Source organism: Elgaria multicarinata, chromosome 1 (genome assembly GCF_023053635.1).
Source record: "Elgaria multicarinata webbii isolate HBS135686 ecotype San Diego chromosome 1, rElgMul1.1.pri, whole genome shotgun sequence".
In the NCBI taxonomy this organism is placed as follows: Eukaryota; Metazoa; Chordata; class Lepidosauria; order Squamata; family Anguidae; genus Elgaria; species Elgaria multicarinata.
The window spans coordinates 3,147,210-3,165,546 of NC_086171.1; the positions used below are offsets into that span (position 1 = coordinate 3,147,210).

The following is an 18,337-nucleotide window of genomic DNA, read 5'->3' on the forward strand; positions in this document are numbered from 1 at the left end:
CAAAGACAAGAGAAGTTCCACCAGCCGGGTTACTGTTATTTCCATTGTATGCTTTTCGCTTGATTTGGGAGAGGTTCACTAAACACTTGAGAATCTTTGCATGAAAGAGCCTGCTTATTTGGTAATTGGAAGCAGTAAAAGGTAATTTGACTTTTATGAGCTGGGCTTAGCTCAAGGTAATCAGATAATAATAAAATGTGAGTTGTGCAAAGAAGACAAACGACAACTTAGCCAGTGCATTTGTATGAGTCCCTAAGTTTATTTTTCTTCTTTCACAGGTGTGCACAACACGCCTTTAAGTCATTCCTCAAAAACGAGCCTTTCCCAACTTAAGTCATTATCAGAACATATGAAAATGCAGAAACAGAAGGAAGTCTACAAACAGCTACACAAAATGTGTTCCTAGTAGAGCGTGCTGGGCTCACAAATGATATGTGCTTGCTTGCCTGAATTCAAACTTTTAAATAATAATAACACAAGTGCGACCAAATGAATTTGGATATTACAAACTCTCATTTTCAAAAAACATTTTAAAGGAAGGCCATGAAAATTACCACCTCAAGATGTTTTAAAGCTAAATATAAACTCTACCCTCTACACTTTTGTTAGTCTGCTAATTGTCTAAAAGCGTAGTTTATAGCTTCCCTTCCCTCCCTCCAAAGAATCGTCCAGTCTTACTCGTATTTCAGCAGCTTGTATTCCATTTCACTTCACACATCGTTGGGGCCTCCTTGCTAGTATCCTAACCTCCTTGCTAGTTAAGGCATGATAAGAGACTCTTGTATTTAGTAAAAGCACTCATTCTTTCTGTCCACGGAGCAGAAGGAACTGTTTTTAACAAACGTTCTGCATGGCTTTGAATGTTGAGTCCTCTAATCAGGAAACCTTTCAGTAATAAGCAAACTGGACAAATCTAGAAGTATCAGAAGGGAAATGAAAAGCTTATCATTGTTGGTCAGGTCTGGCAATTAAGCCAGCTATCCAGTACTACAGAAACCCCCTTTCTGCTGGTGGCATATAGGACTCCAGAACAGAAAACCCTCTCCAGCCCCATGTCAAGGCCCAAGGGCCCCCAGTAACACTGCCAGGCATGCTAAATGGCATTATCTGTGCCACAGGCTGACATGTTATTCAGCCATTTATTCGTCTGATAATGCCTTCCAAAAAGATAAAGCCACCTGAGTGACTGAAATACATTTACACGCTGCTATTGCCAGAAACCTTAATCATGATCAATACTTCCTTAAAGCATTCTCAAGGAAAAACCAAGCTTTGCCAGAAACTAAATGAAAAGGGAATAGGGAAAAGAGGAGGAGGCATGCCTGAGTTACTTTCACTTTACCGGAACACCCCCACAAATCCTTTCCCACCAGCAGGGTGATTTCAAACATTCTAACTGAAAGTTATTTCCCAAGCAGGCATATTTCAAAGTGTGCCTCCCTCTCATGCAAGCACACAGGCTCAATTTCTTCCTCTTCAATCAAGAGGAATCTAATTGCAATACTAATTGTGAAATCTACTTTACCATAAAGTATTCCTGGAAGCTTTATACCATGCTATTATACTGTATTTTATGGGCTTTCATTTTTGTAAAACATACAGAGATCTTTGGCTATGGGCTGGATAGAAATTTAATAAATGAATGCTTTAAAGCAGATTCAATCTAAACTGTTTAAAGGTAGCAAGGCTATTCCAGATGAAGGTAGCATTGTTACAAGCACGTGGGGAAACGAAAGCCCCCCCCCTTCCCTTTTCTTGCTCTTGAAATGTCCTAATACCTGGCCACCTGCAAACCTGTTTCATCCGCCCAGTCAGCTTTATTGTATTGTAGTTAAAATAGAATATACAATGAACAGGACTTCCAGTTTCTCTGAAAGAAACGTAAAAACAAGCTTTATCGTGATTTGTCATTTATTATCAGCAACAACATTTCTGCAAGGCCAAGAGAACATGATTTGCATGTTAGAAGATCGGTGATTTCAGATCTACATTTTAAAATTAAAAGACATATAAAATTAGTAGGGAAATATCCACCTTTCCCTGCAGACATTTATTCAGTGCCCCCCCCCCACACACACACACATACACACCAACTATCCTTCAGTTAAATCCCTCCTTGCTATCTGTGGCTATGGGACAAAGCCTGTGATCTGTGCAAATGAGTTTCCACAATCAATACTTAACTCTTGCCCCCAAATTGGCATTCAAATCCTCTGAGGACTGCATGTTCAATTGACTGGCATCCCTCCAAAGAAGTGTTGCCTGAGTAACAGACACCTACATTGAAACAGCTTCGCTTCCCCCTCTCTGGGCTGTCTTTCAAACTCTTTGCTGCTCCCTTGTTGGGTTACCTTGGGCTGCTGCACTTGGGGCAGCAGCACCTAACCTTCTTGCCGGTGAGGCATACGGGTCCTTCCGTCCAGAACCAACCTGCAAATGGGCTTTTCTGGACGGCACCCTCTTCCCGCACTACGAAGGCCCAGCACTTTGCCTCTGCTGCCTGTCCAGCCCTCACTGATCTGGGGGAGCAGGAGCGCCAAGTTCACAGCCGGACCTCTGCTTCGTGCGCAGCAGTGCTTTCTGCTGCCACTGCTTTGCCAGGCCAGCTCACCAGCCAGGCTCTGTGGTACCAATCTAGAGAGTATGGGTGCAACTCTACCATTTGTTATCATGGGGCCCCAGGACTCATCTGTTGTTGATGAGCATTGGCGTGATGCAGCGCTGGCCTGCAAACTCGTCCTGCTGCAGCTGGTTGCCATCTGGTTGCACCTGCCTAATGGACACAAATGGTTCCCTGGAATTAGAAGTGCTGGAATTTATACTGTTAGTCCTCAAGCCCTGATGGCTTCCAGAGTTGCACGGCTGAATGGAACTTGTCTGCTTGCCAAGAACTTCACATGATGGGTCCTGAAGCTCTCGATACTCTGTGTCAGAAAGGGGAAATGTGCGGGGCTCCCATGGCTGGACATTCTAGAACAGAGAGAAAGAATGGTAGCGTTAGTGGAGCAGAATATTTCATTTATTTGTTTGATTTGTATTATGCCTTTTTACCAAAAAATGGCAGCTAAATTCCCCCCCCCCCCGATTTACATAATTTGGGGGATGATGACACTGCATGCTTCTTTCTTATTGATTCTAATTTAGATCACAAATCAGAGTAGAGGATAGCAAGTTGCCTTGGAAAGATTTAATTTTGAAACAATTAACTAACAACCAGCCCAATCAATCCTTATTTGCCAGGTTAATTAATATGTTCTACCTTATTTAGAAAAATATAGCGCATTCCAAAGAGAGTAGGTGTATTGAAATACTGGCAGCAAAATTCCAAAATTAAGACACCATGCTAAACTGTGGTTTGTGCTAACTATAGTTAAGAACCCACACAATGGTGTGAGGATCCAAGTGCAACTGTGAAACCATAGTTTACACCTGACTGTTTGCTTTCATTTCCCATCTGCTTAGCACTAAGCTTTGTATGTTCACTGTCCCCACAGGGAAAAGAGATAGAGCAGAAGGCATAATGGCAGTTTGTAAATTCTGATGGGATGGCAAGCCAAAGTTAGCATAAACTGTGTTTTATGAACCAACTTCAAACTGTGGTTTGATAATCTGGTTTATTGCCCCCTCACTAACAATGGTTTGTGAGCTAACATAGGTTCATAAGTAAAAACAAACTGGTTTGTTGGCATGTAATTTAAGAGACTAACAGTCCAGTTATTAGGACACATGTTTAGTTGTAGATTACTTCCAAATAAATGTGGTTAGGACCAATGTCTTCTTTAAAATGAAATAGCACTTCTAATGAGCACTACATTTCTGTACTCTGGGAGAGTACCGAACATACTTATGAAACACACAAATGAAACCAAACTACAGCACCGACACGTTCAAAGCCTGGATTCAGAAGGCTGGACTTATTTTGCATCCCCATCATCCACAACCCAGCAACGGTTTGTGAACTGTTTAAAACAAAAGCATTGAAAGCAAGCAAGAGGGGGTTCTCTGGTCTTTCGTAACACACCAAGATAGTGGCATCGTTTCATATCCTCCATCTCAACTAAGAGTGAACAACCATGGTGGGCAACGTCTACTCGGTATTGGCTCCTACGCAATATGTCCAATGAGCCACTTGAAATATTCATGCACTGCCAATTAAACAGGACAACAAAGCAGCAGCAGCCGCAGCCCTCACCTGGAAATCATCTTCCATATCCGAGATGGAGAAACTTGTGTCTTCACTAAAGGACAGGCCTCCTCTGCCTCTGCCCTTTATAGGAAGGGGCTTCAGGACACTGGAAAACTCTGGGCTGAGAGACCCTGTTGGAGAGCTCCCACACTGGAAATGGTTAAGATTATGTGATGTGGTATCTGGAGAGCTTGGCTGGGGTATCCATCGGCCATCTCCTTTGTTGGAAGCCCTAAAATAAGAACATGCCACAGAAACCAACAGCGTCACAAACACCGAGTCACACAGTGAACATCGCTACATATGAGAAAACATTTTAGGCCAAATGTAAAATTCAAACCAAGTCCAAGTTAAGAAGTAGAGAGGCTGTAGTGTGGTTATGCATTAAAGTATCAAAACCACTTCTTTAACCATACGTATGCGCGCTTAGAAACAGTGGAAGCCACCACCCCCGGAGGGGGGAAATTCCATTTAGCTTCTCGCTGCATATTAGCAAACAGTTTCGGGAAGCATCTCACTGTGGGATTAACCCTAAACTCTTTTCCTGGATTGTCAAAGAGGGATTAACTTGGAAAAAAAATACCGTTACTACAGATAAATTCTGCATGGTAGAAATAAGGGAGAAAGGTGTTATAAACACAGAAGCTTGAGGGTCTCAACTGCCCATTTTACAGTAATTCCAGCCCTCAGTGTCTGTGGTGCAAACAGCAGCTCCTTATACCAAGGTTCCGGGGGGGGGGGGGGGGGAGAGTCCCGGTAGGGCCTCCCTACAGTTTGAGAATGAGGGTCATGCAGAACAGTTTCCAATCCTGTTGTGCCATTATGAGTACCACATATCCATGTTTCCCAATTCTCTCTCTTCTTCGGTCTTACCACGGCCCATTTTGGGAGCATTTTAGACTGTACTATAGAATCTCTAACATAAGCTCAATCATTCCCATTTTAAAACATGCCAATGTGATGCAAGGGGAGTAAACTGACCCAAGGACACTTTATGAGTTCCTGGCTAAGCACAGGCTTAAATCTTGGCTGCCAGTGTTCCTAAACCACTCCACCAACCACATTTCACTGGTACTTCACGTACTCACTCTTCGTTACTGCTGTGTTTATAAGCTACGCAGGAGACAAATTGATAAGGATAACTGGGTTGGGAAGACGACTATTCCGCAACACAGAGTTATGAGGAAATTAATACCTGTTCCCACGCCTGTGAGAAACGCTTCCTGCCCAGGAATCCCAGCGGGTGCGTTCCAGCTCTTCAAATTTTTGGTGATGATTCAGATATGTCTCATTGGAAGTATCTTCCAGCTAGAACAAGAGAGAATTATTCGAGAATCAAAGAAGTTTCCAGATACTGGTTGTTGTTGTTTTCAGACATAAGCAGAATTAGCACTACATCATCTGCACATGCAAAATCATCACTGGATTTCTGGAAGTGCTATTGTTCCCCCTGCCCCTTTGCCAGTCCTTGAGATGCTATATCCACAAAAATAAGCAAACAGCATAATAGCTTAAACCAGGGGTGTACAACCTGCAGCTCCCCATGGTCTTATAAGCAGACACCGTGGGGCTAGACTTCTCTCCAGCCCTCTCCCAGTGATCCCCGAGGAAAGAGTGGTCTGTTACAGGACTGCTAGGGGTGGGGAGAGGAGGCTCCCCCCCACACCCTCTCCAAGAGCTCCTCATACTGATCATACACTGTTTGAGGCATGAATAGCAACCAGAGAACCACCTCCTTACCTCGGAGTCTACTTCTCCTAACATCCTCAGCTCTTTGGGATCCACCATTCTCCAGCTGCAAAACAAACAAACCAGCCCCCAGGTTAGGGTAATTCCTGCACACGCTCCTTTACAAACGCCTTCATCCATCAAAACCTCCGGACTCTCACCACACACGTTTCACCTCTCGCATATGTTGTTTAGCAACGGGGCCTGCTAAATCTCAAGTGTTGAAATGAAACTCTCAACCATGTTGCTCCTGAAGGGAAAGGCAGGAGCCTCGCCCTTTGGGTATTTGCAGGAGTGAGGTAGGACGGGCTTCCCTCCAAAACATCTCAGCTCTAGAAAGTCCCAACAAAGGCATTGCACAGGTGTAGAACCAATATGCCGGATGCACAGAGACGAAGAAGAATGTGCACGATACATCAAGGGGGAAAGAATGAACACATGCGAGCGTGCACACACGCACATGCTCCTCCCTCATGAAACTAACAAAGTTCCCCTTATCCACAGCGTTCTGACTTCTGCAATTCCTAGTATCTCTTGATGTCCAATGCAGAACTCAATTTCCAATTGTTTATCACATTCCTAATAGATTTATTCATTTTAATATTTTCATTATTGGTAAAGCTGAATTGAGTGCTATATGGGAGAAAGATGGCATTTATTTTTTAAAAAGGAAGTTTCTAGTCCCCATACTGTGGGGCTCTCAAACAGCACTCAGGACCAAAACAAATCCCAGACTTCCCCCAAACCTTGGGGCTAGGGAGGGGTGGTGTCCACCCTTTCTCTTCTTTAGTTCCATGTTCAGAGGAAGTCTTGGGCTCATCTCACGTGCCAGAAGCTGACTCCCCTCTCAGTGTAATAAAGGCATCAAGCAAGGTAATTGAACCCTGCCGCCACCACCCACATAAATGTCCCTCAGCAACTACAGAGAGCTTCGGCTATTGGGCGGTATAAAAATGTAATAAATAAATAAATAAATAAATAAAAATACAGAGGATGGCAGCCATTTATACATTTAATGACAAGACAGTTAGGAAACTGCCACTATGCCTCCTCAGAGTTGCAGGGCACTTTAGAATGAGCATATTATTATTATTATTATTATTTATTTATATAGCACCATCGATGTACATGGTGCTGTACAGATAACACAGTAAATAGCAAGACCCTGCCGCATAGGCTTACAATCTAATAAAGTGGTAGTAAACAATAAGGAGGGAAAGAGAATGCAAACAGGCACAGGGAAGTGTAAACAGGCACCGGGAAGGGTGAAGCTAACAGTATAGAATCAGAACAAACTCAAAGTTTAAAAGCTATAGGGAAAAGAAAAGTTTTTAGCTGTGTTTTAAAAGCTGTGATTGAGTTGGTAGTTCTCAGGTGTTCTGGAAGAGCATTCCAGGCATGAGGGGCAGCAGAGGAAAATGGGCGAAGCCGAGCAAGGGAAGTAGAGACCCTTGGGCAGGCAAGAAGCATGGCATCAGAGGAGCAAAGAGCATGAGCGGGGCAATAGTGTGAGATGAGAGATATGCTAGAGGGTCGGCAATCCTTGACTTGATATTGACCAACAGGGATGACTTAGTGGATAAAGTGGCAGTTACGGGAACTCTGGGGGAAAGTGACCACGTCATACTTGAATTCTTGATTATGAAGGAGACAAAAGTTGAGTGTAGCCATACACGTACTCTGGATTTTAGGAAAGCTGATTTTAATAAACTCAGAACTATGATAAGTAAGGTCCCGTGGCAAGGGAGCCTAATGAGAAAAGGAGTACAGGTTGGGTGGGAGTATTTAAAAAAGGAAATTTTAAAGGCACAGTTACAAACAATTCCAACAAGGAGAAAAGATAGAAGACAACAGAGGAAACCAATGTGGCTCCACAAAAAGCTTATTGATGAACTGAAAACAAAAAGGGATACATATAGGAAGTGGAAGGAAGGCCAGGCTACAAAAGAAGAGTACAGACAGGTGGCGCAGAAATGCCGAAATGGCGTCAGGAAGGCTAAAGCTCAGAATGAGCTGAGGTTAGCGAGGGATGCTAAAAGAAATAAAAAGGCTTTCTTCAGATACGTGAGTAGTAAAAGACAGAGGAAAGAAATGGTGGTTCAACTGCTTAATGAGGATGGCAAATTGATAACAGATGACAAAGAAAAGGCTGAAGTGCTCAATTCCTACTTTGTCTCAGTCTTCTCCCAAAAGCGGGTCTATGACCCCCCTGGAGAAAGTGAAGCAGAAGTTGAGGGGGCAGGATTGCAATTTGAGATTGATAAACAAATGGTCAAAGAACACCTAATTTCCTTGAATGAGTTCAAATCTCCAGGGCCCGATGAACTGCATCCTAGAGTAATGAAGGAGCTAACAGAAGAACTCTCAGAACCTTTGTCTATTATCTTTGCAAAATCATGGAAGATGGGTGAGGTGCAAGACGACTGGAGGAGGGCTAACGTTGTCCCTATCTTCAAAAAGGGCAAAAAGGAGGAACCTGGGAACTACAGACCAATCAGTCTGACATCCATCCCTGGGAAAATTCTGGAGCAGATTATAAAGAAGTCAATCTGTAAACACCTTGAAATCAATGCGGTGATCACTAGAAGCCAACGTGGATTTGTCAGGAACAAGTCCTGTCAGACTAATTTGATTTCATTTTTTGATCGGGTAACCTCCCTTGTGGACTGTGGGAATGCTGTGGATGTCATATATCTTGACTTCAGCAAAGCTTTTGACAAAGTGCCCCATGTTATTCTGATTAACACACTAGCTAAAAGTGGGCTAGATGGAACAACTATTAGGTGGATTCACAGTTGGCTACAGAATCGGACTCAAAGAGTACTTATCAATGGGACCTTCTCAAACTGGGGAGAGGCAACGAGTGGGGTACCGCAGGGCTCAGTCCTGGGCCCAGTACTCTTCAACATTTTTATTAATGATTTGGACGAGGAGGTGCAGGGAACGCTGATCAAATTTGCAGATGACACCAAATTGGGTGGGATAGCTAATACCCTGGAAGACAGAAACAAACTTCAAAGTGATCTTGATAGGCTGGAGTGCTGGGCTGAAAACAACAGGATGAAATTTAATAGGGATAAATGCCAAGTTCTACATTTAGGAAATAGAAACCAAAGGCACAGTTACAAGATGGGGGATACTTGGCTCAGCAATACTACAAACTAGAAGGATCTTGGAATTGTTGTAGATCACAAGCTGAATATGAGCCAACAGTGCGATATGGCTGCAAGAAAGGCCAATGCTATTTTGGGCTGCATTAATAGAAGTATAGCTTCCAAATCGCATGAGGTACTGGTTCCTCTGTATTCAGCCCTGGTTAGGCCTCATCTAGAGTATTGCGTGCAGTTCTGGGCTCCACAATTCAAGAAGGATGCAGACAAGCTGGAGCGTGTTCAGAAGAGGGCAACCAGGATGATCAGGGGTCTGGAAACAAAGCCTTATGAAGAGAGACTGAAAGAACTGGGAATGTTTAGCCTGGAGAAGAGAGGATTGAGGGGAGACATGAGAGCACTCTTCAAAGACTTGAAAGGTCGTCACACAGAGGAGGGCCAGGATCTCTTCTCGATCCTCCCAGAGTGCAGGACACGGAATAACGGGCTCAAGTTAAAGGAAGCCAGATTCCGGCTGGACATCAGGAAAAACTTCCTGACTGTTAGAGCAGTACGACAATGGAATCAGTGACCTAGGGAGGTTGTGGGCTCTCCCACACTGGAGGCCTTCAAGAGGCAGCCGGACAACCCTCTGTCAGGGATGCTTTAGGGTGGATTCCTGCATTGAGCAGGGGGTTGGACTCGATGGCCTTGTAGGCCCCTTCCAACTCTGCTATTCTATGATTCTATGATTCTAGGATAGGATACGGTATCAGGAGTTCATGTCAACAGGAACTCCGATTAGGCTGGGGTGCTACACTATGGAAGTTATGCCACTGAAGTCAAATCCAGCCTTGTGTTTGAAGAGCAATGTATCATCTGGTAGAGCATGCTACATTCCTAGTCTTGCCCAAGGACAACGGTATTTTTTGACGTTGTAATTATTTGAATTTCCTCATGAAAAACTATGTTCTTATGCATAAATGAACAGATTCCAGCCACTCTGTTAACTCGCTAACTCTCAAACGCTTCCAAGCAGACTCACCTTGGCGTCAAAATCTCTTTATACTGCAGCTTCTCCACACGTGTAGCTGCAGCCATTGACATTGGGATCACGATATTGTTAATGTCATAGGAACATTCCACTTTTTTCTTCTTTGCAGGCTGCAGAAAGATCATTAAAAAAAGAATACTGGAACACAATATTGTTAGTTGTATTTCTTCCTAACTAGCACAAGCACCCCAGGGTTAACTGACGTCACCCAATCCCACGGTTAGTCTATTTCCAAACAACACGTCCAGGATTAGTTCCAACCAACTTCTACATTGGTATATTACGACATGATAGGGGATCATGCCGGTGTGACCTAAAATGCTGTGAGAACACATCAATGAAGCTCATTACTCATATGCCTGCCTCAGCATCTCCTATTATTGACCCAGGTTTCCATGTAGAATCAAGTCTTGCTTGACAAGGATCCTTATGTTTACTATGTCTTCATTGCAACTGCTTAGTGCAATGGTGAGTCTCAGCTGCCTTGAGCATATATTTTTAAAATGGAACAGCCACCTGACATTGCATGAAGCTGTTATGTAGCATATATAGGACAAGGGCCAGGACAGGTTGTACTAGGGGAGAAAGTTATCTAAGCAGAAGCACGAAAGGCATTTCTTCTACCATGCAACTACAACTCTATACTCCTGCGGTACAATATCAAGGTCTTTTTGACACGACAGGACACCCAACTTAATGCCCCACTAGATCGAGGCATGTCTTCAAGATCAGACTGGATATTGGTAAGTGCAGAGGGTATCTTAACATTCAGCTTTTAAAAACTACACCAGAAAAAAGTTGGAAGATGTGAAAAGGGTCAAAAGTAAAGGAATTTATATAAAAAGAAGACCCATGACAAATACGTTAAAGGACATGGGAATATTCTGCCAAAATAAAAGATCAATGTGGAATGAGAGAATATTCTTTGCCTCTATTTCAATTGCATATTTTTATTCAGCCTTCAGGGATTATTCTTTTAAAAGTATGTTCAAGTGTTCATTTTTGTAATAATCCAAATATCCAAAAGATTATATTCTTCAAAGCAAAAACTGAAGTTCCACAAGGGGATATGTTTGAAACAGCAAAGCAAATTAGTGAGGAGACAATTCAAGGTTAAGAGAATGGCACATCCTTTAAAAGTGCTTTTGCACTCCCCAAACATGCCTCACGTACTAAAGGAAGGTCACTCAATAATACTAGATCAGGTTTTCCTCTCTGCAGTTCGGTTTGCCAGAGGGCTCGTGTTCCAACTCACCAATGCGGAGCTGCCAGCAGCCGTGGAATTTCCAGGGACTTGGTTGGAGTGTGCAGTGGGAGCATTTTCCAGGCACAAAGATGGCACATGGTGCAAAGAGCTAGTTTTGTGGGTCTGAGGGCTGGGAGCAAACAAGCTGTGACTGGCTGACCCTTTCAGCAGAGAACCTGTCAATGAAACATGAAATTGAAGGAAGTCAGGTGAAATTCAAGTCATTTAGTAAGTTACAGCTATTCTGTGTGCCCACCCATCAGGTCTAATAGAAAGTTCTGTAACATCTGTTCAACCACGAACAAGGTGGATAGGAGTTAATTTTTCTGATATAATTTCTGGAAATAGATTACTCTCTTATAAATATAGTTCTTCCAATCATCAAGCAGGAATGTACTGCATGAGTATTAATATTTATTTACTCCATTTCTGAGTCACCCAATAGCTGTCATTCTCTGGGCAACTTACAAAGATATTAACACAATACCACCAAATCAACACTAATACAATTAGAAAAAACTGCATTAAAACAATTGTTCTAAAAAGGAAAACTAAAAGATTATACCAGATATTGATAACAACACACCTATCAAAACAGCACATTAAAAGAGCAAAATGCATGGGTTAAAAATAGCAAATTTAAAAAGCAGGAGAGACTAAAAAAAATATTTAGCTGCCATTTGTAGCTAAAAATATTTAGCTACATATTGCTCCTGTTGCCCCGGTTTCTTAAAACGGCTTTGCACGGTAAACCACCAAAGTCTCCTGGCAAACTGATATAAAACCACGAGCAGAGGAGCAGGTGATTTGCTTCAACTTCTCCTAGACTACTAGAACTCATGGTCATTCAATAAAACTGATCTGTGATCGTTTCAGCTTATGGAATTCACTATCACACAATGTGAAGATGGCCACTCCATTAGGCGGCTTTAAAAGGGGTTGCACAAGTTCACAGAGAACAGCTATAACATGAGATACTGATAGGCTTCAGCATAGCCTCCACATTCAGAGGCAGCAGTGTACACCTGACTGTCAAATGCTGAGGACAAGCAACATGATACGTCCATCACGATTGGGCTTTGCTGGTGAGCATCCAGAGGCAGGACACCGTTGGAAACTGAATGTGCAGCAGATGAACCTTTGGTTTGCCTGGTACAACAAAACCCCTGTCCACAACTGCATTTTCCCACTGAAAGAGGATGTGGCACCTTTAATGGGAACTAGTGCCAAGAGGCTAGAGATGTAAAATTTCTGGAAATGTTGAAGCCATGGGGAAAAAAACTTTTTTTTTCCCGGGGTTTTTGGGGGAAAACAGAATTTTTTGGAAGAATTGCACTTTCTCCAGATTGAAAGTCACTACGTTACTTTAGGAACATAAAATGTAATTATGTCCAAGTTGGTTTGACATAAAATTATTACATTTGGTTTATTAAGTATACAGTGTATTCAAACAATTATTACAAACTGGATTTATTTATTTTTTTAGCTTTTTGGTAATGAATGGAGCTAAAAGCTCCTGAACTGTTAGGAACACCTGAACTGTAAGGAACCTCTTTGTTTTTGCCAGTTTATGAGCAGGCAAAAAACAATTAAAAAACAACAACAGAGGAAACCATCAACATTAATAACAGTCCTTCTACAACTTCATTGGCTGCCAGTCCATGTCCGGGCCCGATTCAAAATGCTGGTATTAACATTCAAAGCCCTAAACGGCTTGGGGCCAGGTTATTTGAAGGAACGCCTCCTCCCATATGTACCTGCCCGGACCCTAAGGTCATCCTCAGGGGTCCTTCTCCGTGAGCCCCTGCCGAAGGAAGTGAGGCAGTGGGCTACTAGGAGGAGGGCCTTCTCTGCTGTGGCACCCCGGCTGTGGAATGAGCTCCCCAGAGAGGTTCGTTTGGCACCTACATTGTTTTCCTTTCGTCGCCAGCTGAAGACCTTTTTATTTTCTCAGTATTTTAACACCTAATTTAACTTAAATTTAAACTCTGCTGTTTCAATTTCATATTTTAACCTATATCAATTTTTGCTGTGTGGTTTTATCCTGGTCGTGCTTTTTATATTGTATTTTGTATTTGTGTTTTTAAATTGTTGGTTGTTTTATTATGCTCTTCATGGTTTTAATTTTTGTGAACCGCCCAGAGAGCTTCGGCTATTGGGCGGTATAGAAATGAATGAATAAATGAATGAAAGAAAGGAAGAAAATTATTTATGTCTCCGCTAGTCTTCCACAGTGTCAAGCAGACATAAAGCCCCCATTCCCATAAAAAGAACTGGGAAAGTGGGGGGGGGGGACAACCAAGATTCAATGAATATGCATGAAATTTAATCAGACTCATCTCCTGAGCTATAGCTATCACTATTAGTTTTAGGTGGGCATGTTGGGGTGGCCACACCCCCTTGAGGGCAGCCATATTGTCATCCTTTTTGGTTTCCAAAATATGGTCACCCTACAAAAGAAGGCACTGTAAGCCGAAACCTCGCTGCTTCAGTGGCAGTGCTGCCCCCTAGAGGCAGAAACACATATTGCTGTTGCATTTGAGAGTTGTAGTCTCAGTTTGCAACCTAGGACTTGCTTGTCCTCGGTGCACAGAAATTGTAATAATCTGATACTGTACATAGTTTTTAGAAATCATTTGGAGAAGTAAATATCTGAACACCTTGTCTTAAACATTTTATTCAACATGCTAAAATAAAACATCCCATAATCCATTTTTTCTTCATTTATTTCAATTTTTTGGGGGGGGGGGGACAAAAAAGGCTTCAGAAAAAAAACGCAGGGAAACTGTTGTTTTTTTCTGAATTTTTTGGGGGGGTTTCAGGCCTTCACATCCCTACAAGAGGCAAATTATGCTCCCCAAATATTTGATTTAGTTTACCAGATGCAGAGAGAGAAGATGAGGAAATGTTGTTGGTCAGGTCTTTCAACCCCCAATGGGGTATCTTCAGAGTCTGAAGTTTATGGTTTAGCCTGTGGTCCTCTCTTAGCAAGGCTTCGAAGTGTAAATGAAGAGGGCTGCCTATTAACAGAGGGGGGAAAAAGCTCCTTTGAAATACACAGTTCAAAGCTTCACTTGTTAGTATTTATTATTTATAGTTCACCTTTTCCACACCACACCAAAGGCAGTTAACAACAATGAAAACCGATAAGAGCAGATAAAAAGGAGCCCGTCAATAAACAGCAGCAAGTGAATTAGAATGACCGCTAACGCATGCATGCATATACCATTTTTATAGTTTAGAGGTTGCTGCAATCTACTTCTCAGGGCTGTTTGGTACTTATGACTTAAATAAAGCAGCAAAGACTGGCCTCAGTGTTGAGATGAGGAAAACACACATACACACACCTATAAAAATAAAATATTGAATCAACACTAGAGTTGTGAAGAGTTTGGGGAGGGGGGAAACAATTGAGACCCAGCGTGTTTTCTCCCCAAATTTTCCAAACATCCAGGGGCGTTGGGATTTTTATAGCTTTTTCATCCGCCGCATGCTGCCCACTTTTTTCTGGTTACATTCCGGACTTTTACATCTCTGGCCAGTGATTATTATATCAGTCTCCACACATTGTGAGAACATGTCTTCTTATTAAATTACCCCTCACATTTAGCCCCAGCAGCTGGTATTCAGAGGTACAATCTCTTTATACACAGGAAGTTCTAACTATGATGCCTAATAAAGATCTCTGTCCACACATGTTCATTTTGTAGTTCATTTTACACAACTACACTTTCTTCGTGTCTGTAACGCTCCTTCCTCTCTCTCTCTCTCTTGCCACATTTGCTCCCATTCTAAGAAATGACTTCACACATCATGCTAAGTCACCCTGCAAATAAGCCTTGGTGAGTTCGTTGTTCACTGAACAACCCACGATATGCCTGACAGACGATCGAGCTGGCTGTAGCTTGTTCTCCCCCTCAGTCCTCCAGCCCAGCTCCAGCACGTATCCCAGGTGCCCATCTGGTGTCCTTTGCCCCAGCCCCGTCCTCGCTCCAATTGCTACCCATTTACATTCACCACTTTTTCCCGGGGCTTCCTAATTTTTTTATTACTTTTTCCCGTTCTTCTGCAAGTGCAAGCGATAACTGCACCAAAAAAGAGCCATGAAAAGTGAGGGGAATTAATAACTCCCGTTTCAGGACGTGCTGGAGACTCAGGGAAGTGTTGAAAGGCTGGAGGACACTGACGAGTGTCAGTTTAACACTTAAATACAAGAGAATTATATTGCCAAAGGGGAGATATTGTCCTTTTACCCCACCCCTACTTTTGGTACACTTACTCCATTTGTCTCCCTTCCGCTCAGTTTCATAGAATAGCAGAGTTGGAAGGGGCCTACAAGGCCATCGAGTCCAACCCCCTGCTCAATGCAGGAATCCACCCTAAAGCATCCCTGACAGATGGTTGTCCAGCTGCCTCTTGAAGGCCTCTAGTGTGGGAGAGCCCACAACCTCCCTAGGTCACTGGTTACATTGTCATACTGCTCTAACAGTCAGGAAGTTTTTCCTGATGTCCAGCCGGAATCTGGCTTCCTTTAACTTGAGCCCGTTATTCCTTGTCCTGCACTCTGGGAGGATCGAGAAGAATGGTTCCAAATTGCACTACTGGGTTCCCTCCTTTTTCTTACTATTATTTCTGCCCCAGTCCTTCACAACAGTGTGCAAATATGCACACTATATGCACCTTCATCTTGTCAATTTCTTTGTATGTTACCTACTCCAATCCAGGGCTCCCTATAACAGTTAAAACATAGAATTGACCAGGCCAGAACTGTATGTATGAGACAGCCGAAAGGGCAACCCACAATAAGATCGCTTTCCTAGGTTCAGAGAACACCACAACCTACCATGAATATGAAGAATCCTACAACAAGGCATTGGTTCTCAGGGTGGCTTGTTCCCTAAAATTAAGCCACAGTGTGGAAAACACACCAGATTCTGACAACACTACAACCCACCATGGCTGTTTGCCTGTGATGCACCCTTGTGTCATGCAAACCCAGTCATATCGGCTGAAGCAAAGTGCCAATTGGGGCAGGGGCAGTTCTGGCAGATTAAGGAGAGGGAGGAATATGGAATATCACAAAGGTCTTAACTTTGCACATTCCTCTTCAACGTGTGCACCTTAAATGCCTACCCTGGTTGAAGTAGGAGGTGGGAGCAGCTCTTGTTTTCAAAAGAAATAGTATTTTGCAACACCAACAGGAGTTCTGGTGTGCCTGGAATGCACTTCTCATTTCTGACCTGGCTTTGTTAATATCTGACTGGGTGAGGTGAACAGCCAGCAAGAGCCACAAGCGCAGCTTTGAATACACAGAAAATACAAAAAACACATTGGGGGGACAAACGTCAGCAGTGGAGGAAAAAGGGAAGCAGAGTGACTGATTTCTTAAGGCTCTCGTTTTAAATCAAGCCTGAGAATTTTATTTAATTAATCTGTTGATTAATTAATGATGTAAACCTACTAAATGCTATGTTCATCTGATATATTTTTGCACCTAAAGACAACTGACCTATAAGTCTAAGACCTAGTGGGTTTCCACTGTGTGCCCAACAATGTCCACACACCCATGCAGTAGTAACATATGCTGCAACCAAGTTCCCATTCTCAGCTAAGTTGCATTCCTGAGTTCCTTCCTTCAGACATGGAACTATATGCAGTAGCAAAGTTATTTAAGAATTGCTACTACCAATCATAGCATAGGAATTCTAAATTGTTTAGTAGCCTGTCTTCATCAAAATTAAGTGTTGGCTTTCACAGATTGAGTCAAGCCTTGTTGATAAAAGCCAACTTTTAAACCAATAATAAAGGGAAACATTTTATTCTTTTTCCCAGAGAGAATCACAATACGACAACACAACATATTTATGTAAGGGAACACGGATAAAACATAGAGCAAATAGTTTCAAATGAGGCTGACTGTGTACCGCAACAGCCCACTGTCGGTTATTTAACCCACAATAAGGCTGTGACGTGTGTGGGACAATTGAAGCCACCATTTTGAATATGCAATCCACACAAGGGGGTTCACGTTGCCCAACAAGCATGGATTCTGCGTGGGTTAAACAACCCTCGCATAACTCTAAACAGACCACGGGTTATGTGAGGGTTGTTTAACACTCACTCACTAGGTTTGCATGACACAACAGCCCCCGAGCAGGGACTGGATATGCAATGTGGCCACCTCCTGGCACCGCAGCTTAGCAGTGGCCGTACAAAAGTAACCCCCTTTGGTACTGACATGAGTCATCAGCAGCAATTTTAGCACATAGTTTGCATTCCTTTTGCAAATACTGTCTACACATCTACATTTCTGCTTTCAAGTTGCCTGTGTACACCAGGCGTGGGAAACACTAATTTCATCGAGTAGCTGGGCATTTTCCAGGGAGGCAAGGCAAGTGGGCCGGGAAGTACTGGACACTGCTGCTGCGGCTGGTGCTGCTAGAAGGTACTCGGAGCACATTCCAGTGCAGCACCCAATATTCCACCCCCATGCTGACCTTTCCTAAGGGAAGGGCCACCATGGAGAATGGGTGATTAGGTGCCACTGCTAGAAGGCAGTCCAAGCACCTTCTACCAGCAGCATCCCTCCCTCCACCACCTCCTTTTCCTCCAGAAATATCCCCTGACAGGAAGAATAGGTGTGTGTATTCTCCTTCCTCCCTTCCCAGGAACAGCTGAAGCATTGTTCCTAATGGTGGATCTATACCTCAGTACCCTTAACTTTAAAAGATGGCAGTATCCCATCACTCTCCCCGTAGGCATTGTAGGGCTGGGCCTTCGGGCCAAAGCGCAGGACCCCTCAGCCCAGAGGGATCCCCAAATGACCACCCAGAGACTGATAAGTGATGGGGAAGCAGCAAAGAGCTCCAGCATCAGCACCTGGGCTGGCTTGGGCACGCTGAGGGCCACTGACAGCTGCAACATACATTCTTTCTTATGTTTAGAAATGTTTTATGATCAAGGGCCAGCTAGAGATATATGTGGTCACTGACACACTTTTCATTAATTATACTTTGGCTTAGGTGAATTTAAAG

General features: G+C 43.1%; 1 protein-coding gene across 1 annotated transcript in view; it reads right to left on the bottom strand.

The window, feature by feature from the left end:
* Nucleotides 1-235: 235 nt before the first annotated feature.
* The window catches only part of LOC134413397 (KAT8 regulatory NSL complex subunit 1-like), a 57,095-nt gene continuing 38,993 nt past the window's right edge, over nt 236-18,337 (bottom strand). The window contains exons 7-13 of the mRNA XM_063147580.1: nt 14,183-14,323; nt 11,313-11,479; nt 10,049-10,167; nt 5,927-5,981; nt 5,382-5,494; nt 4,193-4,418; nt 236-2,970 (exon numbers count right to left, since the gene is read on the bottom strand). Of these exons, the coding sequence (XP_063003650.1) occupies nt 2,686-2,970; nt 4,193-4,418; nt 5,382-5,494; nt 5,927-5,981; nt 10,049-10,167; nt 11,313-11,479; nt 14,183-14,323 (1,106 nt within the window). The 3' untranslated portion in view covers nt 236-2,685. The remainder of the gene's footprint in view (nt 2,971-4,192; nt 4,419-5,381; nt 5,495-5,926; nt 5,982-10,048; nt 10,168-11,312; nt 11,480-14,182; nt 14,324-18,337) is intronic.